The following is a 24,312-nucleotide window of genomic DNA, read 5'->3' on the forward strand; positions in this document are numbered from 1 at the left end:
GGCAGCCAAATCTATTGAGCCGGTTCTGTCCTCTCATGCAAAATACGAGCAGAGATATCGCCATAACCACTATGGACAAATATAATGTTGTTTTCCAAAATCTTCTACGCTTCTTACACAATCCATATTTGCCATCACCACTTCACCGGCCTCCATTTTTTCCCATGCATTATTTTTCATCGTTTTTTTCTTTCACTAGCTAGACTTGGTGGTTGGTACCCTCTTTTCTTTACGCATATTTTATTATGTACATTTGGAAGTCAAACAAACGAAAAGAAAATTCCTTTTGATTAGGAAAATGAAAACAAACTATTTTAGATATTGTGTTGTTTGAATATTGTTAACAAAACTAATCCCGACTTAAAATGAAATATCTACAATATACAAGGGAAAATCTTTGCAAATTCTATTGTCCACAAACTAGCCTGGGCATATATATATCTTAATGAAAGTGGCTTTTTAGTTTAAAGTGAAAGTGGTTATTGGGCCTTAAAACACATTACAAGGCTTTTTTGCCGCTTTGCAGGTCCCACAATCAAGTGAGAGCGACGTAGGATTTGATTGGTAGCACTCTTCCAAGTGGTTGAGTCTGAATTGTTTTGTTTGAGACCAATAAGAGAGAAAGTGAGAAACGTTGAAACATATAATTTAAATAGATAAATGATATATTCGTTCACAACTTGTTTGAAAAAATAATTAGTTTACCATCGTCCATTTACCAAATTGATATTTTGAGGAAAATATCTTTCTTTTGGGAATCTTCTTACTAAAATCAAAAATATAATCAGATTTTGGATCACGGATCCATCAGTCTGGCTTAAAACACTGATATATAGATTTAATCATCATATGTCTTTACTTTATAATATTATTTTTCATTATTTGTCAACATATAAGCAGCACAACGTATAACATTAAATTGTTGGTGAAGTCATATAGATTTTTTAAATATAAACTGTACTGTGTATAATATATATATATATATATATATATATATATATATATGTGTGCGCCGTCGTGACGTAATAATAAGGATAATAGGATTCGCATGAATTCTTTATATAAGGAAGCTTCACGTAAGGCAACATTATTATCTCCCTTATTGAGAAGGGCAAAGGGAAGGGTCAACGTTGGTTAAGGCGACAACCCAGAATCCGAAAGCAATCCGCTCGAGAGAGAGTTAAGAAGGAATCTGCGTGTGGACACTGTCGAAACACGACACTTGAAGTGTTTGACAATTCTAAATCGTTTCGTTGCAGTATATCCAGGTTTATTCAAATTATATATAACTTAGTTTCTTTTCATTTAGGTTTTCTTTTTTTTTTTTTTTTTTTTAACAAAAGTTTTTCTTTTTATGGTATGATTTATAGGGAACTAAAACTTAAAAATTGTTAGAAATTAATCAGTTATAAGACATTATAAGCAAGAAATATAACACTAAAAAGTATGAAATTGCAATATATTGGATATCAAAAATCTTATTTCCTTATTTTTTTGGTCACACTTTCCTTAATCTATTTTATATAATAATCAATGGAAATGGTTTGATGTTAATTAACGAAGCTAATTGAACAAGAAATGTTGCTTCATTAAAAAAATAAGTGTTGATGTCAGAAAAAATGTTGATATGTATGTACAAGTTATTGAACTTGCCAAAAGTTTCTAAAACTGCCGCCTAATACTAACTAGTAACTTCCCCAAAATCACTTGTGTTTTGTACTAGTTAAATAATTTCCATTGGCTTTGATTTCTCTGCCTAATGCCTATGTACATGAACTCTTTCATTAGGTTAGGACTACAAAGAACAAAATAAGATCTACTTCATCGATAAACCGAGATGGAAATTCCTAGTCAAGAAATTCATATCAAGATTGATAACCCAAGATCAAGCAGCAACAAGAGAAAGACTAACCTCGCTGATGCCGAACCCATTGTCCTGATGTCTGTTTTGAGTAGTCTCCATGCGGGATATTTCAGAATAAGTCTTTCTCTGTGTAGCCAAGCATTGTTGTGGAAGATAATGGTCCATTTGCATAGCGAACTCCCGTCTATGGCATATTATCTCATGTGGTACCTAGCACTTGCAACACAAGTATCACTCTGTTTATTGTATGCCTTCAAGTGTATTTTCCTCTTTGACATGGTGAAGGAAGAGTTCTTGCACTATATTGGAGTGAACTATCTTTACGCTCCATACATTTCATGCCTTCTATTGCTTCAATCAGCTCCGATGATCAAACCACATAGCGTTTTGTATCAGACACTATTCTGGATCTTTGTTGTTCCAGTCTTGACCCTAGACACAAAGCTTTATGGACAATGGTTCACAACAGAGAAAAGATTTTTGTCGATAATGGCAAACCCGGCAAGCCAAGTATCAGTAATCGCAAACCTAGTGGCTGCAAGGGGAGCAGCAGAGATGGGTTGGAAAGAGTGTGCTCTATGCTTGTTCTCACTTGGGATGGTTCATTATTTGGTTATATTTGTCACACTTTATCAACGCTTACCAGGCGGAAACAATTTCCCAACCACGCTAAGACCGGTTTTCTTCTTGTTTTTCGCTGCACCAGCGACTGCAAGTCTAGCTTGGAACTCTATTTGTGGAACCTTTGATACTATAGCCAAGATGTTATTCTTCCTTTCACTCTTCATCTTTATGTCCCTGGTAAGTTAACGTCTTTACGATACAGTAAGAAACAGAAAACCGTATGAATAGACATTTTACCTTCTTCTTTCTTAACATTTTCAGGTTTGTAGGCCAAATCTTTTGAAGAAGTCGATAAAAAGATTCAATGTCGCGTGGTGGGCTTACTCATTCCCTATCACATTTCTCGCTTTAGACTCGGTTCAGTACGCGCAAGAGGTGAAAGACCATGTCGCTTCGGGCTTGATGTTTATCTTCTCATCCATCTCAGTTTTGATATTCTTCGGTGTGATGTTACTGACAGCAGCAAACAGCAAAAGATTACTCAGACGTGATCATGTCCTCTGGTCTGCTACTTGTCCAAAAGACAAATAAACATCGTATGCGAAATTTGTAAACCAAAGCTAATAATCTACCCACAAAAGAATGTATATATTGGTTGCACAACTAGCTACACAAGAAATTTCTGTTGGGAGATTAACCAACTACAGACTATGTAATACAATTTATAGAAATTTCTCTTTGTACTCTCTACTCTAGTTAAGAGACACATTTGACTATCTCTGAAATGTAAACCGGGAAAGCTGAATTGAACCGAATTATTCCCGTTTTAAACACAGTTAAATCAAAATTTACATGACTATGATATCCAATTCAACTGACTGACTCTATTCCAAAGGTTGGAGGCTATTAGTTTGATCTACCAATACCACAGACACATTTTGACTATCTGAATTGAACCGGAAATAATAAACCGAAGAATTTCCATTACATGATCTTAAACCAAATTTACCCGACTCTAATTTCAAAGCTAGAGGCTTTTTAAGTTTTGATCGCTGCAAATTTCGCCGGAGACGACGATGATCCGATCACGCGGTGTCTTGTTGATTTTCAGGAAGGTGTTGTATCGATCGTCTTGTCTTAAGTGTTTATATGCAAACTCTTTCTCTACTTCAGTTTCGTCAAGCTTGGGTTTTCGAGCGACGAACAAAGAGTTAAACCAGATGATAAGATCGGGATATATCGCCGAAGCTAGAGAGATTTTCGAGAAATTGGAAGCGAGGAACATCGTGACATGGAATACGATGATAAGCGGGTATGTGAAAAGGCGGGAAATGACGCAAGCACGGAAACTGTTCGACGAAATGCCTGAGAGAGATGTTGTGACTTGGAACGCGATGATTTCAGGTTATGTTTCATGTGGTGGGATTAGGTTTCTTGAGGAAGCAAGGAAGCTGTTTGATGAAATGCCTTCAAGAGATTCTTTTTCTTGGAACACGATGATCAGTGGGTATGCTAAAAATCGGAGGATAAGTGAAGCGTTGTTGTTATTTGAGAAAATGCCTGAGAGAAATGCTGTGTCATGGAGTGCTATGATCACTGGTTTTTGTCATAACGGTGAAGTGAACCGCGCGTTTGATTTGTTTCGGAGAATGCCTGTGAAGGATTCGTCTTCTCTATGTGCACTTGTGGCTGGTCTTATTAAAAACGAGAGACTTGAAGAAGCTGCTTGGGTTTTGGGTCAGTATGGGAGTTTAGATTCAGGAAGGGAAGATTTGGTTTATGCTTATAACACTTTGATTGTAGGATATGGACAGAGAGGACAGGTAGAAGCAGCTCGATGTCTGTTTGATCAGATTCCTGATCTCTGTGATGATGATGATCATGGGGGAGCGTTTAGAGAGAGGTTCCGTAGAAATGTCGTGTCATGGAATTCTATGATCAAAGCTTATTTGAAAGTGGGTGATGTGGTGTCTGCGCGGTTGCTATTTGATCAGATGAAAGACCGCGATACAATTTCTTGGAACACTATGATTGATGGATATGTACATGTTTCTAGGATGGATGATGCTTTTGCTCTGTTTTCGGAAATGCCAAACCGTGATGCACACTCATGGAACATGATGGTCTCGGGTTATGCTAGTGTTGGCAATCTAGAGCTTGCTCGACACTACTTTGAAAAAACACCTGAGAAAAATATAGTCTCGTGGAACTCGATTATAGCAGCTTATGACAAAAACAAGGACTACAAAGAAGCTGTTGATGTGTTTATCCGGATGAACATTGATGGAGAGAAGCCTGACCCGCATACTTTAACTTCTCTTCTCAGTGTATCTACCGGGCTTGTGAATCTACGTTTAGGAATGCAGATGCACCAAATCGTTGTCAAGACTGTGATCCCCGATGTTCCAGTCCACAATGCCCTTATCACTATGTATTCAAGATGCGGTGAAATAATGGAGTCGAGGAGAATCTTCGATGAAATGAAACTCAAAAGAGAAGTAATCACATGGAATGCAATTATAGGAGGATATGCCTTTCATGGTAATGCCTCAGAGGCCTTGAATCTGTTTTGGTCAATGAAATGCTACGGGATACATCCTTCTCACATAACATTCGTCTCAGTTCTGAACGCTTGTGCTCACGCGGGACTTGTTGATGAGGCTAAAGAACAGTTTTTGTCCATGATGAGTGTGTACAAGATCGAGCCGCAGATGGAACATTATTCCTCACTGGTCAATGTAATCAGTGGACAAGGGCAGTTTGAGGAGGCCATGTATGTGATAAAGAGTATGCCTTTTGAGCCAGACAAGACGGTGTGGGGTGCACTATTAGATGCTTGTAGGATTTATAACAATGTAGGGCTTGCACACGTTGCAGCAGAAGCAATGTCGAGACTTGAACCAGAGAGCTCAACACCTTATGTACTGTTGTACAACATGTACGCGGATATGGGACTATGGGACGAAGCTTCTCAAGTGAGAATGAACATGGAGAGTAAAAGAATCAAGAAGGAGAGAGGATCTAGTTGGGTTGACTCTTCAACGTAAAAAGCAGCTTTTTTTTTTGTTCAGTGGATCAGAATTAAGATAGAAACTGATAAGAGGTAAACTTGAAAGTTCTCTCTTTTCTTAATACTCTTCATCAAATTTGGACTAATATTTCAACGACACCGTTTTAGGAATCCCCACGATTCTTGTTTGATTCTCTTTTTTTTTTTCCAGTGCTCAAAAATAAAATAAAAAGAATATTTGTCTAGATTAATTTAAAATTTGATGTTTTTCTTTTTTGCAGCCATTCAAATTATTGGTGGCTTCATATTCACCTCTTACAATACATACACACATGTATCTATAGCTTCTGCTTCATCCAATTCTTTCCTGGAGATTAAAAAACCAAAAATTTGCATATGAATTGCTGAATCTGAATCTAGGTTTCTCAAAAGGGTAAGCCTTTTTTGTTCATAACTTTCCTTTTAATCTCAGATGAATTTTAAATGATTGTAACTATGCAGTGAATTGGTCCTGTGATTCTGGTAGTGATTAGGAGCTTCTTGAGACTTTACAAAGATCAGAGGTTTTGATTTTCTTTTTTAGATAATACAAATCTTATGATCGCAAATTTAGCTTATCTCCAAATTCAAATCATTTGAGTTTTTTTTTTCCACTTATAGAAATCTCTAAGGACTAAGAGTGAATTGAGATGAAATTAGGGTTTCAATTTGAACAGGAAAGCTGAACTTATTTTCTAGAACATCAATCAGTATCTTCGACTCTTATACATCTTGATTCCTAATATAGTTGTGTTATTCAAAGGAAAAAACTTCTCTCTTATGCAGATTAGGGCACTGCTTCATTGATATGGTTGAGAAATGTTAGTTGCGTATCCTTCGGGAACTATCGACAAATTCCAAATCTCTATTAGCTGCAATGTCGCTTTGCGCAGATTCAAGACCGCGCCTTTTGGTCCTCTGATTAGTTGTTCTGTCTCTCCAAGATCCATAGTTCCTTGTAGGAATGTGGACTGTTATCATTCATTTTTTTCTCCAAAAGGTCAAATTCAGCCTCGAAGGAGATGGATGGTTAGTAATTAAGTTTGGGTCTCTTCGATAAAAGTTTTTTTGTACATCCATAACACAGCTCCTAATCTTTTTGTATTTGTTCTTTTGATTTCATCAAGTTTTGTAATTCACGCAACAACTCGATTTCATCGGATGATGAGTACCGTTCATCACGCAACATAGCTATAAGTCTTTTAAGACGTTACAGGACCGTGATTGGACGCGGTGAAGGCGAAACCTTAAAAGTAACTTCCCTTTTTTATTTGCGTTATTCTTGCTTTCTTCTCGATTGTATATCCATCTTTCATTTATTTGTTTGTGTGTGTATCTTAAGGAATTCATATCCGCTGGTGTGAACGCATATGCGCTTGGTTGCACAGATGAAGATTTGAGAAAAGAACTAATGGCTATGAAAGATTCGGGTTTAGAGATTGAAAGAATGGAGAGTTACGGCGGAAGCACACAGACTAAATCCAAAATTTTGCTGTCCGAGGTTAGTTAGTTTGTTAGTTACAACGAAATTGTGATATCATTGGTTATTATATAAGCTAAGTCGTATCAGATCTTAGCTCTTCCCTATCAATTTGAACTGGCGGTTTAATTCCGCAGGTAGATGAATGCATATTGTGGCTTAGGATTGTATTCATCACAATCTTGTGTACACCGCAACCAACAGTCGTAAGATGGTCATCGACTCCTTCGGTTTCCGATGAAATTCTAAGCAAATGGAGAGGCTTTTGCGCGGTCATAGCCAATGCATACTATATTAGAGGAATGGCATGGTAAGATCAATTTATTCGAGTTCGGTTTGATTCTGTCATTTTCTAATCCATTCTAAGACGAAAATGGAATGTTTGTAAAGAGTGTGAAATCTATGCATATTTACGAAAAATGCCATCATTGGACCATGGTGTGATTGTAGGCTGCCGGTGAAAACTCTTCAGTTGGAGCAGATGGCGGTGACAGGACAAGCGGAGGAGCCGTCGGTTGTGGCCAGCCGAATGCGACTGGTCTTTAGCACGCTCGAGGTTAGTCTCGTTGTATCTCTCTTATGAAAAAGTGAATTGTTATTATATTTCCTCTGTTTCAAAACGGATTGTGATTTTAAATTCGCCAAATGTTGCGTCAAGAGTCAAAAATCATCGGAATGTTAGGTTTTTAAAACCTAATTCTTTGTTTATCATATTCGTAGGTAGTGAGTCCTCAATGGCCACGGGTTTAACTATGAAGTTCTGCATATTGCAATATACGAGTTATGAGGTATCTTTGTTTTGTTTTTTGAATTTTCTGTTCTTCAAAATGTTTTTACCGTCTTGTAAATGGGTGTAGGAGATATAGTTCATATAGTTAATCCTTGAATTACAAAACTGTAAAATTTCTTTCTTTCTCTCTAAACATGATGTTCTAAAATAGAGTGGGGTTGGAGATGCTCTAATAGATTCTTATTTCAATTTGTTGGATCTCAATTCAGATATAACATTATGTTCAGAGATAGAGAATTCGTTTGTAAAACACACATTCTAGTATTTTGGGACCAAAAAATGATATAGGAGACACACATTCTAGTATTTTCATGTTTTTACGTATTAAAAACGTGATTCCGCTATTTTTTGGCATTCAAAAAAACTAGGCTTGGTATTTGGTATTATTCTGCAGAAAATTTTATGGAAAATTTGCACCAATAACATACAAAAAATCTATAATTAAGTAAATAACCAACCAAAAAAAAGCCAATGATATTGTGTGTAATTTTTGTATTTTGGACCCTTTTGCCCTTGTGTCTCTCTTCTTTTGTTTTTACGTAATACCTATCCCATTTTATTTGTAACTGTAAAATATTAGCTTTGATTACTGTTTCTTTGGGGAGAATCAAATTTTGAATCTCTTTCCAGAATTTCAACTTTACGAGAAAAGTTCCAACGACAGTCACCACCACCACTACTACTACCTCCACCACCATCGCCGTTGTCCTAACCACCATCGACGTCACCATCACCACCACTATATCACCACCACCATGCCATCACACCACCGCTACCACAACTATGCCATCACCACCATACCGTTACCATCATCATCACCAAGTTATTACCGTCACCACCACCACTACCTACATTTTATTACAAATGTTTCGTTCTATACTATTTCATTGGATTCTATACTATCTCATTTATGTGTAGAAAGATAAATACTATTCATTATTTAAAAAAATCAAATCCGATTTAAGAAATTCAAGTTGTGTTTGATGCAGAAAAATAATTATATTTGTTTTAAGTAGATTTGAATTTTCGAATCATTTTTTTGTAAAAAATATGTTGCAAAAAAGTATTAAGGGGTAAACATTATCATATTTAAAAATATAGAGGAAAACAAAATAAAGATAATTCTTTACTTTTCTCATTTGCCCCGTACCCTCAATAACTCCATTTTAGTCATTTCACAATTCATTCATGTTAGTTACTTAATTTTTCAAATTAATATGCTATATTCTTAATATATTTATAAGAAATGGTTATAGAGCAAATTCACCCAAATTTTATTCAAATAATAAAATTTTTGGCTATTCGATCGTTTGTCTATTTTGCTATTCCCATATTCATCCGACGTAATAGACAAACCGAAAGTAGAATTAGAATTTGCGACTTGAAGGAATCATCTATTTCCTAAACAAAATCCACCGGACTCACTTTAACTAATACTATGCGGATTTACTTATTATAACTATTGTAGTTCAATACGAAACATATGACAAGCATAAGTATATTGTGGCTAAGTACATTCAATGGACATATCACACATAAGACGAGCATCGAATAAGAATGTTAGAATAAAGGTCACACATAATAATACTAGATACCATTTAAGCTTCAATGAAAGACATTGTCAAGAATCCTATAGCAGTTTATGAAAGAATTCTCTACCGTATTGATGTGGCCAACATTGGCTTATATACACATATCATTTAACCTAATGTACAAGAGCAACAATATAAACTTGTGGGCTAAGACAGAACAAACCGAGGCCCATATGGCCCAATACCCCCCCTCAAGGTCTCAAGGTGGAGTGTGAAGGTTCTGAACACCCATCTTGACAAGAAAAGCTTCAAATGCAGTCTTTCCCAATGCCTTAGTCATGACGTCTGCCAGTTGTGAAGTAGTAGAAACGTGTCTAGGAACAATGGTGCCACGCACAATCTCGTCACGTATAAAATGCAGATCGTTCTCTATGTGTTTTGTAACCTTGACATAAATTCATTACTTAATTTACTTAAATTCATTTAACCTTGACATAATCGTAAATTTCAACATCTTATGATGACAAACTAAAGGTAGTAAGTAATATTCATGATCTTTACGTAATGTTCTCAAATAAGATATATATTTGTAAACCGTATAATATCGTAATTATATTTTGAAAATAGTATTATAGATATTGAGGGTTTAATATGTTAATCTACGAAATGGCTGTCCACACATTTTTTCGGGCTAGGAGAACAATATCAATAGAATTGTAATTATATGCTTAGATAGATTTATCATTTATATCTTAGCAAAAAATGTATAATTATATATAAATTCAAAAAAATGATGTCACGCTCGAGGGCCATCAAACATTTATGGGATGTTGTAAGCATATATATATTTTAGATAAATTAGGTATATCAGATTCTTTAACAAAATAAAATAAAAAATCAGGTATCTCAAAACTTGACACATTTCATTTATGTACTCAGAATGTTCTTTCAAAATAATAATGTTCTACACACATACAGTATATGTAGATAATCTAAATCCATATGTGTCGTTTTTTAGATCTCAATTCATAAGATTCAATGCAATCCTTTGGTGTTAGTAAAAATAATCTAAAATGAAATTAAGTCAATTTTTTTTCTTCACGGCACCGGTATACTCTTACTTTAGGCAAATAACTAATTAAATATTTGATAGTCACATGATTAAATCACAAGACAATTTAGAAACAAATAGTTTAAAATTTATAATGGAGACTGATTTTGGCAAGAAGTGTTTAGATGGTACTATTAATTTGACATCTAGGTAAGACCCATGTTAGGCGCTTATCGGGCGGTGAGGGTGGGCGTAGCGCCTAGCAAGAAAATCGGAGATTAAACGGGGATTAATTAATCGGGAACTAGTTTTAAGGCAATTTAATATTTTAAAAACATATTAATCCATTATAAATAAGAAATTTATATAATATTGTTTTTAAAATTGTATTAAACACATGAAAACAAGAATTTAAGGTCAAACTTATGATTTTTATACAAATTATGAACATAAGTGGGACATTTTGAATTTTAGATCAAAAAAAGAAAAACAAAATGTAAAAAAAAAAAATTGGGCTAGGCGCCGTCTAGGCGGTCTAGGCGGACAAAAATTGGATCACCGATTTTTTTTAACGACTTGGACAAAATCGCTGCGGTCCCCATCCGATTTTTAAAACAGGGGGTAAGACTAGTCGTATATGTTAAAATATTACCTATTGCATTAAAGTATATACTCCCTCCGTTCTTTTATAAATGATGTTTTAGGAGAATGCACACCGATTAAGAAATCATTTAATTTTTGTTTATTTCTAAACAAAAACATCATTTATTATCTAATCAACCAATGGAAAAATAATCTGCATAATATAAATCATCAAAATCAATAAAAAAACTAATTAATATTGCATTGAAAACTGAAAACATCATCTATTTAAGAACAAAAATAAAAGCTTAAAACATCATTTATATTAGAACAGAGGGAGTATTTTTTTCTTGTAAGAAATGAACTCATATCCTAATAATTACATGTGAATACATAGAGGCTAGGGATGTGGGCGTAACACAGCACAAAGCACTTCAAAAGAAATAAAAAAACATCTTAATTAGAAAACAAAAAGGAGAGAGATGAATGCTAAAAAAATTCTTGTGCTTCTTTTGATTGGAGTTGTGTGTACCACTGTTGGTGCAATTAGGCACCTCGAAGAAGGATCCAAAGAGACCGAATTAGGCGTCTCTATTCCCAAAGCTACCAAAGGCGCTGAGTTTACTGTTACTATATATACTCAGTCTATCGGTGATGGCAATGGCTATGCTGATGCTAAAATAAAGGGTCGCAAAGATTCCAGCAGCAGTGCAAATGGAAGCGGCTATGGAACTACCAGCGGATTTGTCATTGCGAAGGGTCCCAACGCAACAGCTTTTTCTAGGAGTACTGCTTTTGGTCGAGGCCGTGCTGATGCTGCAGCGGGTCGCAAAGGTGCCACCGCCAAAGGAAACGGTGCTGGAGGTGGCACAACTGTTACATATGGCAGCACCGGGCCTAAACCGTGAGGTGATCGTGCTCATTTCTCCGCGTATAAATATATTAATAATATTCTACAAACCCAACAATATCATTTGTATTCATAAATAAAAGTAGAGATTGTCACCTTTATATATTATGATGCTACTCTTTCTGTGATGTATATCGTTAAATAAAATAAATGCAATAAAAATCTTCTTAAATGAAGGAAAAAAAAATCTATGAAATAGTGATCTTCCTAAATAATAGATATGGTGTGATCATACGACCTTGTTTCGATGAACCAACAATCTAGCAAAAGAACAAGAAAAAGTGTTGATAAACCGATCATTGTTGATAAACCGATTTAATGATCGGTATGTGCCTAATCAGTTTGTATACACAGTAGGCTAGAAGACATGACTGCATGAGTGACTATCGTGGTTTAGGAGAGGCCACAAAAATCAGTTTAGTCTAGGGAAACATAACACAGATAAGGTTTTTGTAGAGTTGATAGGTTTTCAAAAGTTGATAACAATAATGTAATTATGTAAGAGTTACGATAAAAATCTGGGTGACAAAAAGATTATGTAAGTACTTAGTTAGTAATACTACGAAGTTTTTTACATCAACCATTAGACTACATATCAAATTGGTTTTATTAACCAAAATAACAACCTCAATAAATGCATTTTGCACTTTTGAACGGTTGTGTCTCTTTGTCGTAACTTTCCGTTAAAATATTAACGGTTATTTTTTCGGGTGTGTTTTTTATCGCAACTCTTCATTAAAATATTGACGGGTTTTTTTCGGTTGTGTCTTTTATTGCAACTTTCCGTTAAAATATTGGTTGTTACTTTATTCGTTTGTGTCTTTTTATCGCAAATTTCCGTTAAAATGTTGACGGTTATTTTTTCTCGGTTGTATCTTTTTATCTCAACTCTTCGTTAAAATATTGACGGTTAATTTTTTAGTTGACGGTTATTTTTCGGTTGTGTCTTTTTCTCGCAACTTTTCGTTAAAATATTAACGGTTACTTTTTTCGTTGACGGTTATTTTTTAGTTGTGTTTTTTTCTTGCAACTTTTTGTTAAAATATTGACGATTACTTTTTTCGTTTCTGTTTTTTATCATAACTTTTTGTTAAAATATTGACGATATTTTTTTCTCGATTGTGTCTTTTTTTTGTCTGTTAAAATATTGACGGTTATTTTTTTCTCGGTTGTGTCTTTTTATCGCAATTTTTTGCTTAAATATTGACAATTATTTGTTCTCGGTTGTATATTTTTATCGCAACTCTTCGTTAAAATATTGACGGTTACTTTTTTCGTTGACAGTTATTTTTTTTGTTGTGTCTTTTTATCGTAACTTTCCGTTAAAATATTGACGGTCATTTTTTTGTTTGTGTCTTTCTATCACAACTTTCCGTTAAAAGTTTGACGGTTATTTTTTCTCGGTTGTGTCTTTTTATCGCAACTCTTCGTTAAAATATTGGCGGTTCTTTTTTTCGTTGACGATTATTTTTTTGGTTGTGTCTTTTTATCGCAACTTTCCGTTAAAATATTAACATTAATTTTCTCGTTTGTGTCTTTTTATCGCAACTTTTCGATAAAATATTAACGGTTATTTTTTTTCGGTTGTATCTTTTTGTCCTAGCTCTTTGTTAAAATATTTACGGTTACAATTTTTCATTTATGGTTATTTTTTCGGTTATATCTTTTTATCGTAACTTTCAGTTAAAATATTGACGGTTTCTTTTTTTGTTTTTGTCTTTTTATCGTATCTTTCCGTTAAAATATCGACGGTTTCTTTTTCTCGGTTGTGTCTATCGCAACTTTCTGTTAAAATATTGATGGTTATTTTTCTCGGTTGTGTCTTTTTATCGTAACTCTTCGTTAAAATATTGACGGTTATTTTTTTCCGTTTGTGTCTTTTTATCGCAATTTCGTTTAAATATAGAGTGTTATTTTTTCTCGGTTGTGTTTTTTTTATCGCAACTCTTCGTTAAAATATTTACGATTACATTTTTCGTTGACAGTTATTTTTCCTGATGTGTCTTTTTATCATAACTTTTCGTAAAAATGTTGACATTTACTTATTTTGTTGTGTCTTTTTATCGCAATTTTTCGTTAAAATATTAACGGTTATTTTTTCTCGGTTGTGTTTTTATCGCAACTTTCCGTTAAAATATCGAAGATTATTTTTTTCGGTTATGTCTTTTTATCGCAACTCTTCGTTAAAATATTGACGGTTACTTTTTGTGTTGATGGTTATTTTTCTGGTTGTGTTTTTATACTTTTTGGTTTTGACCCGCTAGAATTTTTCTTCTCTATATTATAATTCTTCGTTAGTTATTTTGTCACTTATAAATAATTTTATATTCACAAAAAATGTTTCAAAAGTGTTTTTTAATCATAATTTTGTTTTTTACATTTTTATTCATAAATTTTTTTTAATATCTTTAGAAAATATTTATGATATAACTTTAAGACATAGTTAATTTAATACCTAAAAATAATAAAATATATTTATTGAAAATGAGTTTTCCGCGATATCGTGGAGTTCATAACCTAGTAATAATTATAAAAATAGAGAAAACAATACGAAGATTGATAGAGATAACAGAGATTTGACTTAGACCGAGAAAATCAATCAAGAGAAGATATAATATATCATTGAGAATATGATAATTATTATTATTGCAATTATTTATCATCAGTAGCCATTACAGAGAATAGTACGTAGCATTTCATATATAATAAGTAAAGGTGACAATCTCTGGTTTTATTTATGAACACAAAAGAGATTGTGAGTTTGTAGTTTGTAGGATATTAATAGGCTTGAGCGATAAGCATGAGATCACCTCACTCTCAATTCTTCTTTTTTCCTTTGCCCTTCTTCTCAGAGGAGCCCTTCACACAGGAGCCGGAACCTATGGAACCACCTGCACTTGAAGAAGCAGCTTTGTGGTTCGCTGCAGCTTTAGACCCTCCTGTAGAGGATGAACCACTTGTAGAAGAAACTCTTGTCTTGTGACCCTTGGCATCGACATGGCCGGTGGTACTTGTGTAGGCACCTTCGGATGCATCGCCCCTTGGACCTTTGGGACCCTTAGTTGCACTGGCAAAGCTAGACCCCGAAGTGATGCTGTCTGTTGTGGCATTAGTCGAAAGCTGAGCTCCAACGCCTTTGATAGTAGATTTTGAAAGAGAGGTACCTAATTTGGTCTCTTTGGACACTTCTTCGGCCTGCCTTGCGGTGACAATGGCAAACAAAACACCAATCACGAGAAGCACAACAAACTTTGGGACATTCATCTTTTTTTTTTTGGATTAAGTTGTGTGTTTGTGGTGAGTTGTGTTGTGTTCTTCTTCCCAAACCATAGCCTTCTACATATACACAAACTCGATACACTTGTAGTTATTATGATACGTGAGCATTTCTTATTAAACTAGTTTATTTGATTAGTAGCCTAGTAGGTGATTACCCGTAGAACTCTATACGTGCATGTTTAATTTACTTTCTTGATGCTTATTGTTAAAGATGATTTCACGTTTTATTTTCATTTTATACACTTTAAAAATCATCGGCTTTTAGTTTAGTGGTACTTCCTAAGACCTTCCAAAGGTTGCGGTTTCAAGGACTCTAAACTACAAAACTCCAAGCCATCGACGCAATGATGATGAAAGATAGTTTTATTGTTTTCCGCATTGCTCCTCCTTCTCGTTATCAATTTTTTTTCATTTTTGTTTCTCCCTCAACGGGCATTGGGGTAGACACATCTTCACCTTGCAGTCGTCTTCGCTCCGCATTGAGTGGCCAAATGGGTCTAGAATAGTTGGCTTACGTCTTCGTCTCGACTTTGGCTTTGGCATCAAACTGTTCTTGTAAATCATCTCCTTTTTTTTCATGTACCTAATATATGCTCTCTTACTTTCTATCAGTCTTTTTCTCCTACTACTTTCAGTGACTTCTTCCAACATGATCGTTCTCCCTAAGCTCTCCTCTCTCTAGTTGCATCACTCAACATATATATCTTCGATTTAGCCCTTATAGATCTTAACGCTGATGTTTCATGGAATAATTAGGAGTTTCATACTTGGCTGCTACAAGTGCTTAACCTTTTGTGTTAGCCTTATATATGTACATGTGACGAAACAAAAACAAAATGCCAACATGATATTATATTTTAAAAAATATATATATATTTAACAGATTTCACCAAATAGCAAAAGAAATTGAATTTTTGTTCGAAGTAAAATAGAAAATACATGCTAGTTGTTAAGTGTTAAATGAGCTTTTTTTCTTTTTTCTTTTTTGGCAGACAACATGGAAACTTATAGTCTTGTTGTTAAGCTTCTACTATGATATTGGTTCTTCATGTTGATACATTTATTATTGAATTAAGATCATAGAGTATACACCTTTGATCAAGAACTTGTGATTATAAGAACACCTTTTCTTATTACTTTTGAAACTGACTCAAAACAAAAGTACACAAATCTCTCAATCTCTTAACTCTCATAAACTTCTCATATGGTTTACCACAACTAGGTAACTCATATTTATACACAAAACAAACGAAGACCTAATCCTAACTTGATTATGAATTACAAAGATATTTTCCCTAAGTTTTAGATAACTCCTAAAACTTTATCTTTATCCACAAGTTAACTCATACCTCAAGTTAACTTTAACCAAAGACCAAAAGCTTAACTCAAGCTTAACTCAACATTCACCCCTTTAAGCTTAAGAGCTTCTTCTTTAACATCTTGGACTCCTATAAGATCTCTCATTTCTTTAAACTTGATTCTCCCGAGAGCTTTTGTAAGAATATCCGCCTTTTGTAGTTCACCGGGAACATGATCCACTTCAACTTGTTCATTTGCAATACACTCTCTGATGAAGTGATATCTCTTATGGATGTGTTTACTGCGCCCATGGAAAACATGATTTTTTGTGAGATCAAAAAACACGATTAAGATCAACACCTTCTCACAAGCTTCCTCAATGATTTCCCCTAGAAGTTCCTGCAACCAAATGGCTTGCTTTGCAGCCTCTGTTGCTACCATGAACTCTGCTTCACAGGATGATAAAGCAACTGTTTCTTGCTTTTGAGAGCACCAAGTAATTGGACAATCATTCAAGTAAAAGATATGACCTGTTGTGCTTCTTCCATCATCCTCATCAACATTGTGACTGCTATCACTAAAACCAATCAACTCTGTTTTATCCTTTCGACCAAATGACAGACCATAAGACTTTGTTCCCTGCAAATACCTAAGTATTTGATTTAAAGCTGCTCCATGAGATTCTTTAGGGTCATGCATATATCTGCTCAAAACTCCTACACTATAGGAGAGATCAGATCTTGTATGTAGTAAGTATCTCAGACATCCAATATTCCTCCTATATTCCTTTTCATCTATACTTTTCTCGTCTTGTGCTTTACTCAGTTTCAAATTTGCAGTCATTGGTGTATGCACAGCACTGCATTCCTCCATTCTGGTCTCAGCTAGTATTTTGGATGCGTACCTCTCTTGTCTCAACATGATTCCTGATTCATGCTGTATTACTTCAATACCAAGGTAGTACGTGAGCTTCCCTAAGTCACTCATCTCGAATTTCTCAGACATTCTTCTTATAAATTCAAAGATCACACTTAAGCTAGAGCCTGTTACCAGAAGATCATCTACATAGACTGCCACGACCAGAAGTTGTTTATCTTCTTCCTTTCGATACAAAGATGGTTCTTTAGAGCACTTAACAAATTTTAACTCCATAAGTATCTGATTTAGCTTGTTATTCCATGCCCTAGGGGCTTGCTTAAGTCCATACAAAGCTTTGTTTAGCTTGTATACTTTGTCTTCATCTCCTTCAATCATAAACCCTTCTGGTTGTTTTACATACACAGTCTCCTTTAATTCATGTAAAAACGCCGTTTTTACATCAAGATGATGAACTTTCCATCCGTGTGATGCAGCCAAAGCAATGATGAACCGTATTGTTTCAATGCGAGCTACATGTGCAAAAACTTCATCGTAGTCTACTCCATGTTTCTGAACATATCCTTTAGCTACTAATCTTGCCTTGTATTTGTTGATACTACCATCAACATTACGTTTTATTTTGAATACCCATTTGAGGCCAATGGGCTTAGTTCCAGCAGGAGGAGAGACTAGATCCCATGTCTTGTTTTTTGTTATTGATGTGATTTCTTCTTGACATGCATCTCTCCATTCTTTCAGCTCCTTTGCTTCATCGTAATCCCATGGTTCTTCATTTAGGCTTAGTAGCAATCTTTCTGTTTCAATTTCTACTAACAAGATGTAATCTTGTAAATAGCTAGGCTGCTTAGTTTCTCTTTTTGACCTTCTTAATGTTGGTTTTGCTGATTCTTGAACTATGTCAGACTCAGTTTCGAGTACATTCTCTGAGTTTTCTTCACCAGACTCTCCATCATTGTTCTGGTTTTCATTTTCCTCTGTTTCCTCTGTATTATTTTCATTATCTCTGATGCCTTTATTTCCAAATTCTCCCGAAGTGAGAGTAAAGGTTCCTGAATCTTCATCATTTTCACCAAGATTATTCCATTTCCATCCTTTAGACTCATCAAAGTCAACATCTCTACTAACTACTATTTTCCGTTTTGTTGGATCAAGTAGCCTATAGGCTTTAGAACCCGGTTCTGTTCCTAAGTGTACCAATGCTCTAGACCTATCATCGAGTATCTTTAGGTGTGGAGACTCTACTCTTGCATAAGCAGTACATCCAAATACTCTTAGATGTTGAATATTAGGCTTCTTTCCCTTATATGCCTCATATGGAGTCTTATCAGTCAAAGTTCTTGTTGCCACTCTATTAATCAAATATGTAGCATGTCTTACTGCTTCTCCCCACATGTAGTTAGGTATGTTCATATGTTTCAAGATACTTCTTGTCATTTCCATGAGTTTTCTGTTTCTTCTCTCTACCACTCCGTTTTGTTGAGGAGAGTAAGGAGTTGTCAACTGTCTTTTGATACCAGACCTTTCGCAGAAAGTCTGAAATTCTTGAGACATGAACTCACCTCCTCTGTCCGTTCTTAGTGTTTTAATGTGTAGCCCTGTTTCTTCCTCAACAATAGCCTTGAAACTCTTGAATTTGTTGAAACTCTCGCTTTTCTCCTTTAGTAAGAAGGACCACATATATCTTGAGTGATCATCGATTAAAACGAAAACATACCTGTTGTGTGCAGCTGTAGGTGGTGCTATTGGTCCACATAAGTCCCCATGAACAAGCTCTAATACATTAGTGGCACGGTATGTTGTTGCCTGTGGAAATGTCTTCCTAGTTTGTTTTCCAAGATAACAAGAAGCACACATTTCTTTTTCAATCTGCATATTAGGCATACCAAGCACTAGCTCTTTCTTTATCATATTCTTCATGTTTTCAAAGTTAACATGACCTAATCTTGCATGCCATGTAGTAGAATCTCCAGTTTTCATAATTTGTAGACATTTTTGGGTCTCTGCTTCCATTATTACTTTGTAGAGGCGATTCTTTGCTCTGATTGCTTTTACTAGAAGCTGACCATCTTTATCATATAACATCAGATAGTTTTCTTTTATCCTAACATCACATCCTGATTCGGTTGCTTGGCCAAGACTGATGATGTTGCTTTTTAGATCCGGAATAGAGTAAACATCAGCTAGTACTTTACGTTCCCCATTCTTAGTTACAAATAATATTGAGCCTTTGCCTTTAATGTCAATCTTAGAGTCATCTCCAAACCTGAATTTTCCAGTAATAGTCTCATCAAGTTTTGCAAAATAACTTCTATTCCCTGTCATGTGATTACTTGCACCATTGTCTAGGTACCAAATCTTATCATCTTCTGCAGTTTTCTTGAAATCACTTGGTTTAAAATTCTTCTCATTGAGATATACAACTTCATGCATCATTAGTTCAGCAACTTGAGTTTCTTCTTCCTTATTTTCTTGTGTTTCCTGCAGTTTTAGTAATCTTTCTCGACAATTGGAAGCAAAGTGAACATTCTTGTCTCTGTATCCTGCTTGATTTTGATTACCAGATTGTCCTCTTCCTCTTCCTCTATTAGTAAACCTTCCACCTTGTCTTCTGCCTCTATTTGCATAAAATCCTTCTTGGTATGATTGTGAATCATTATTGGCGTACATAAGTTTGCTTTGATCATCATTCTTTTCTTCTTCATCACAGATTCTTTCTTCATAAGTCTTTACCTTCCTACAATCTTCAAAAGGTGTTGTATTTAGATCAAGTACTTGTTCTAAGGCAGCTATGATGTGTATATATCTTTTCCTAGGTACGCTATTTAAGAATTTCTTCACAAGTTTCTTCTCTTCAATATTATTTCCTAGGGCTGCGGACTTTGTGGATAGTTCTGATAGTCTTCCTGCGAAATCATCAATTGTTTCGCTTTCTTTCATTTTCATTCTTTCAAACTCTGCCATAAGAGTTTGTAGTCTAGCCTCTTTTACCCTATCAGCTCCAACATGTCTTGTTTTTATAGCATCCCAGACCTTCTTGGCTGTGTCAAGTTTTCCAACTTGTAGGGTGAGACTTTCTGATATCGATTGGAACAGGAGGCCTCGCGCCATGATGTTCTTGTCTTCATCATAGGATCCAGGCTCGATAGTATCCCAGACCTTATGTACACTAAGGACTATTTGCATCCTAATAGACCAAACCGTATAGTTTGTTGTTGTGAGCATCGGGCATTTAATGGTTGAGGAACCACTTTCCTTAGGGTTTACGGCAACGATCTCAGCCATGTTTGCAGTTGCAAACAGAACGCTTTCTTCGATATGTGTTTAGGGTTTCTTATTTCAATAAAAGCTCTAATACCAATTATTGAATTATAAGATCCTAGAGTATACACCTTTGATCAAGAACTTGTGATTATAAGAACACCTTTTCTTATTACTTTTGAAACTGACTCAAAACAAAAGTACACAAATCTCTCAATCTCTTAACTCTCATAAACTTCTCATATGGTTTACCACAACTAGGTAACTCATATTTATACACAAAACAAACGAAGACCTAATCCTAACTTGATTAGGAATTTCAAATATATTTTCCCTAAATTTTAGATAACTCCTAAAACTTTATCTTTATCCACAAGTTAACTCATACCTCAAGTTAACTTTAACCAAAGACCAAAAGCTTAACTCAAGCTTCACTCAACATTTATGAAATGTGAAATCAAGCAGCTCGATGTTACACCTGTATTTTTTACATTGAGATTTAGTTTACACTGTTTACATCGTACAACCTCTTGAATTTATATCTTCAGTATGTATGTCGTATGACAAGCGTATTCAAGTACCAAATCTTTTTCTACAAAATTCATAAATTATAAATCCCCCAGATTCACTTTTTTTTTTTTTTGAATTAAATGTTAAATTAAATTCAAAAGAAAAATGTTAAATTAAATTCAAAAGAAAAATGTATTTTTTACAATAAGTGCAACTTTAGCTTAGAACATGAGCTGAAAAGAGAATTGAGATTGAAGACTATGAGCCTAACTTCTTGCTTGAAACCAGATTTGGAGACTTGTATCGTATCGTCTATCTCCCATTTTTCGAATCGAGGAGAGTTTGTTCCTCACTTGCCTATCGATCCATTTGATTAGGAGATGAGCTGGGTTTGGTTTATCACCATGCTTTCGTTCATTTCTTTCCCGCCAGATGATGTAGAGGGTGGCGTGTAGTACATACCGAGCTACAAAGCTCTATGTTCTGTCATTCCATCCCGCAGAGATTGTGTTGAGGAGAGAGTACCATTTAGATGAGTATCGGGTTTTGTAGAGGTTTTTTGCTAGAGCTTCCCAGATTTGAGATATGTAGCCGTAGGCAAAAAACAAATGATCTCGGGATTCTGTTGCGTTGTTACAAAAACAGCAGGTCACCGAAGCTCCCATGTTCCATTGAATCATTCTATCTCCGGTTGACAGTCGATTTCGAGCTGTGAGCCAAACACAGAAAGATAACTTTGGTGTTCCATGTTTGATCCAAACTCCTTTGTGCCAACTGACCGTGGTACCCTCAGTGCGAGTGAGATTCCATGTGTATTTTGTGGAGAAGCTTGGTTTGTATACATTGTTCCTTCCTCGCCACAACACTATATCCTCTGTTTCGTTTCTGCTCTGTTTTTTGGTTGCTAACTCTTCCTCCATTTGATTTAACAGACCTGATCGGTGCCAGCAGCGACGACGACTCTCCCAAGCTTCAGCCACCGTCTGGTGCCTACTTATACCCATATCAATCATGCCTCTTTCCCCAACCTCCCCCAGCAGCCGGCCTAGACTTGACCAGTCGTCATACCAGAATGATGTGCGTGATCCATTATTCACTTCCACCTTGCAAAAGGTTTCTGCCACATCTCTGAATTTTAATAGTTTCTTCCACATCCAAGATCCTATTGTTGTGTTCTTCTTGACAGACCAGTAGGTATCCTTTTTCAGCAGAAACTACTCTATCCACTTAACCCATAGTGAGTTTCCATTGTAGATAATTTTCCATATAAGCTTCAGGCAGCATACATCATTCGCTTCTTTTAAAGATCGTAGACCGAGACCACCTTCTGACTTGGGTTTGCATATATCGTCCCAAGCTACCTTCGCTTTTCGTGAGTTCAACTCTGGCCCAGACCAGAGAAAAGATGAGCAGATTTTATCGATTTCTCTTATGCATTCTCTAGGTAGACGAAATGTGGATAACCAGAAATTGCAAAGGCTCTAAATAACCGAGCTTATCAAGTTGAGTCGGCCCGCAAATGATAGGTACCTTGCTGTCCAAGAACTGATCTTTCTCTTAATTTGTTCGATGAGCGGACTGTAATCTGTGGCAGTGAGTCGCTTTGTGAGTAAGGGAAGGCCTAGGTATCTTACCGGAAGACTACCAACCTCAAAATGAAACTGATCCTGAATTTCTTGGTGAGTTGTGTTCAAATGACCGGCCATGTATATGGTTGACTTCTCCATGCTTATTCTCAAACCAGATTTTTTAGCAAACTCATCAAAAACCGTCACTATTCCTTCTATGGATCTAACTTTCCCATCAGAGAGTACCATGATGTCGTCCGCAAAACTAAGATGTGTTAGACCAAGTTTCTTGCATTTTGGAAATCTGGTATCCCCCAGATTCACATATATACTGTTTTCACTTTTCACATAATTTTTTGAGCAATTTAAGTTGGCAACTTCATGAAGTTCTTAAACCTAAAGATACCATTTTATACACTCAAGACTTTCCTGAATATGGTAGATTTTAAATGACAAAATCTTATAAACTGATAGAAATCTACAACAACAAAAGGGCGCGGTCCAAGTTTCATGTACCAAAGCTATTGACCTTTGCAAGTTCTAATCATAAATCCTACAAAAGACAAAATATGAAAATATTTATATTGATATTTGATTTACACATAAAACTTTAAACCTTTACGGGGTATCGGAACTCTTTTTATAATATTGGAAATTAAAATGAAGAAATAGAAAGTCACAATCTCTAAATTATTCGTTTTGTCATACAAAAGAGATTAATGTGACTTTGTAGAGAACATATATACGTATATATAAGCCTAAGCATGAACATTTATACTTTATACGTATAGCTTCATTAACGTTTCAAGGCTTTGCACCTTTCCTCCCACCATTGCTACCATCTTCACTCACCTTCGCATTAATGACAAATCTCGTTTCAAACTGTTTAGTAGTATAAAGAACTTCGCTTTTTACGGTAGTACCGACTCCCATAACGGAAACACTAGGAGTTCCAGTGTTGTTAGTGGCAAGATTTGCTCCGCCTTCACGTAGAGGAACTGCTCTTAAAACGCCACCAGTAAGAGGAGCTTTGGTGCCAATAGTGGCTCCACTTTCTGGGATGGGAGAAACTCCTACAATGACACCAATAAGAGGAGTTTTGGTGCCATTAGTGGCTCCGCCTTTTGTTACAGGAGACGGAGAAACTCCTCCGATGCCACCACTAAGAGGAGCTTTGGTGCCATTAGTGGTGATAGGAAATGGAGCAACTTCTACAACGCCGCCACTAAGAGTGATGCGGTCATCACACCAGAAACTGAACCAAAGCTCATTCAAATAGGATGCACTATGCGAATCAGACCCGAGAAGGACATACGTTCATTGTGTGAATCATATCAGCCCAACCAGGAGGAGTTAGTCTACAAATCAACTTATTCAAGAAACTTAACTCATCAAGGAATCACGGAGAGGTGGAATTGGTTCAAAATCTTTCCACATGAGGGAGATATTCAAGTTAAAAGTCAGCAGACTTCCAATGAACCTGATGGAGACCAGCAGCTACGTATTGGAGGATTCCGACCAGAGAAGAAGGATTTAAGCTACGAAGTGAATTTTCCTACATTCTTGACTCATCAGAGGAGCTCGTCGAATTGGAATCAAGTCAAAAACAATTTTGGTTTAGAAGATATTAATTTTCTAAACCAGATGATTCTCAGCTTGCCTTATTTGGAAGCTGACCGGTTTTGCAAACCAGACTT

The 24,312-nt window shown here is 35.6% G+C and overlaps 6 protein-coding genes across 8 annotated transcripts; 4 read left to right on the forward strand and 2 right to left on the reverse strand.

Moving 5' to 3' along the window:
• Positions 1-674: 674 nt before the first annotated feature.
• Positions 675-3,236, forward strand: LOC110230672 (S-type anion channel SLAH4). Of its 2 annotated transcripts, none has more exons than XM_021034176.1 (3): positions 675-1,268; positions 1,794-2,665; positions 2,750-3,236. In XM_021034176.1, the coding sequence occupies exons 2-3, from the start codon at positions 1,838-1,840 to the stop codon at positions 3,017-3,019; spliced, it is 1,098 nt and encodes a 365-aa protein (XP_020889835.1). In that variant the 5' UTR covers positions 675-1,268; positions 1,794-1,837; the 3' UTR covers positions 3,020-3,236. The 2 variants fall into 2 exon arrangements, with proteins under 2 accessions (XP_020889835.1, XP_020889834.1); XM_021034175.1 differs by having other exon boundaries at positions 679-1,268; positions 1,789-2,665.
• A 199-nt stretch (positions 3,237-3,435) lies between these two features.
• On the forward strand, positions 3,436-5,812 carry LOC110231034 (pentatricopeptide repeat-containing protein At1g62260, mitochondrial). Its single transcript, XM_021035707.1, has 2 exons — positions 3,436-5,531; positions 5,720-5,812. Exon 1 carries the CDS (start codon positions 3,505-3,507, stop codon positions 5,473-5,475), a length of 1,971 nt encoding a protein of 656 aa, XP_020891366.1. The 5' UTR covers positions 3,436-3,504; the 3' UTR covers positions 5,476-5,531; positions 5,720-5,812.
• LOC9322549 lies at positions 5,725-8,715 on the forward strand. Of its 2 annotated transcripts, XM_021035709.1 has the most exons (8): positions 5,725-5,871; positions 6,264-6,506; positions 6,605-6,730; positions 6,820-6,978; positions 7,095-7,267; positions 7,408-7,513; positions 7,678-7,745; positions 8,378-8,715. In XM_021035709.1, the coding sequence occupies exons 2-7, from the start codon at positions 6,297-6,299 to the stop codon at positions 7,705-7,707; spliced, it is 804 nt and encodes a 267-aa protein (XP_020891368.1). In that variant the 5' UTR covers positions 5,725-5,871; positions 6,264-6,296; the 3' UTR covers positions 7,708-7,745; positions 8,378-8,715. The 2 variants fall into 2 exon arrangements, with proteins under 2 accessions (XP_020891368.1, XP_020891367.1); XM_021035708.1 differs by lacking the exon at positions 8,378-8,715 and having other exon boundaries at positions 7,678-7,977.
• A 2,647-nt stretch (positions 8,716-11,362) lies between these two features.
• Positions 11,363-12,044, forward strand: LOC9322550 (UPF0540 protein At1g62220). The gene has a single exon (XM_002886438.2). It carries the CDS (start codon positions 11,395-11,397, stop codon positions 11,818-11,820), a length of 426 nt encoding a protein of 141 aa, XP_002886484.1. The 5' UTR covers positions 11,363-11,394; the 3' UTR covers positions 11,821-12,044.
• A 2,491-nt stretch (positions 12,045-14,535) lies between these two features.
• LOC9322551 (UPF0540 protein At1g62060) lies at positions 14,536-15,086 on the reverse strand. Its single transcript, XM_002887989.2, has one exon. The coding sequence runs from the start codon at positions 15,084-15,086 to the stop codon at positions 14,640-14,642; it is 447 nt and encodes a 148-aa protein (XP_002888035.1). The 3' UTR covers positions 14,536-14,639.
• Positions 15,087-23,014: 7,928 nt separating this feature from the next.
• LOC9324099 lies at positions 23,015-23,929 on the reverse strand (the record flags this gene model as incomplete). Its single annotated transcript, XM_002887990.2, has 1 exon — positions 23,015-23,929. A coding segment is annotated over one exon (510 nt), but the record flags the coding sequence as incomplete, so codon positions are not given.
• Between the last annotated feature and the right edge of the window lie 383 nt (positions 23,930-24,312).

This window comes from Arabidopsis lyrata (genome assembly GCF_000004255.2).
Source record: "Arabidopsis lyrata subsp. lyrata unplaced genomic scaffold ARALYscaffold_2, whole genome shotgun sequence".
NCBI lineage: Eukaryota > Viridiplantae > Streptophyta > Magnoliopsida > Brassicales > Brassicaceae > Arabidopsis > Arabidopsis lyrata.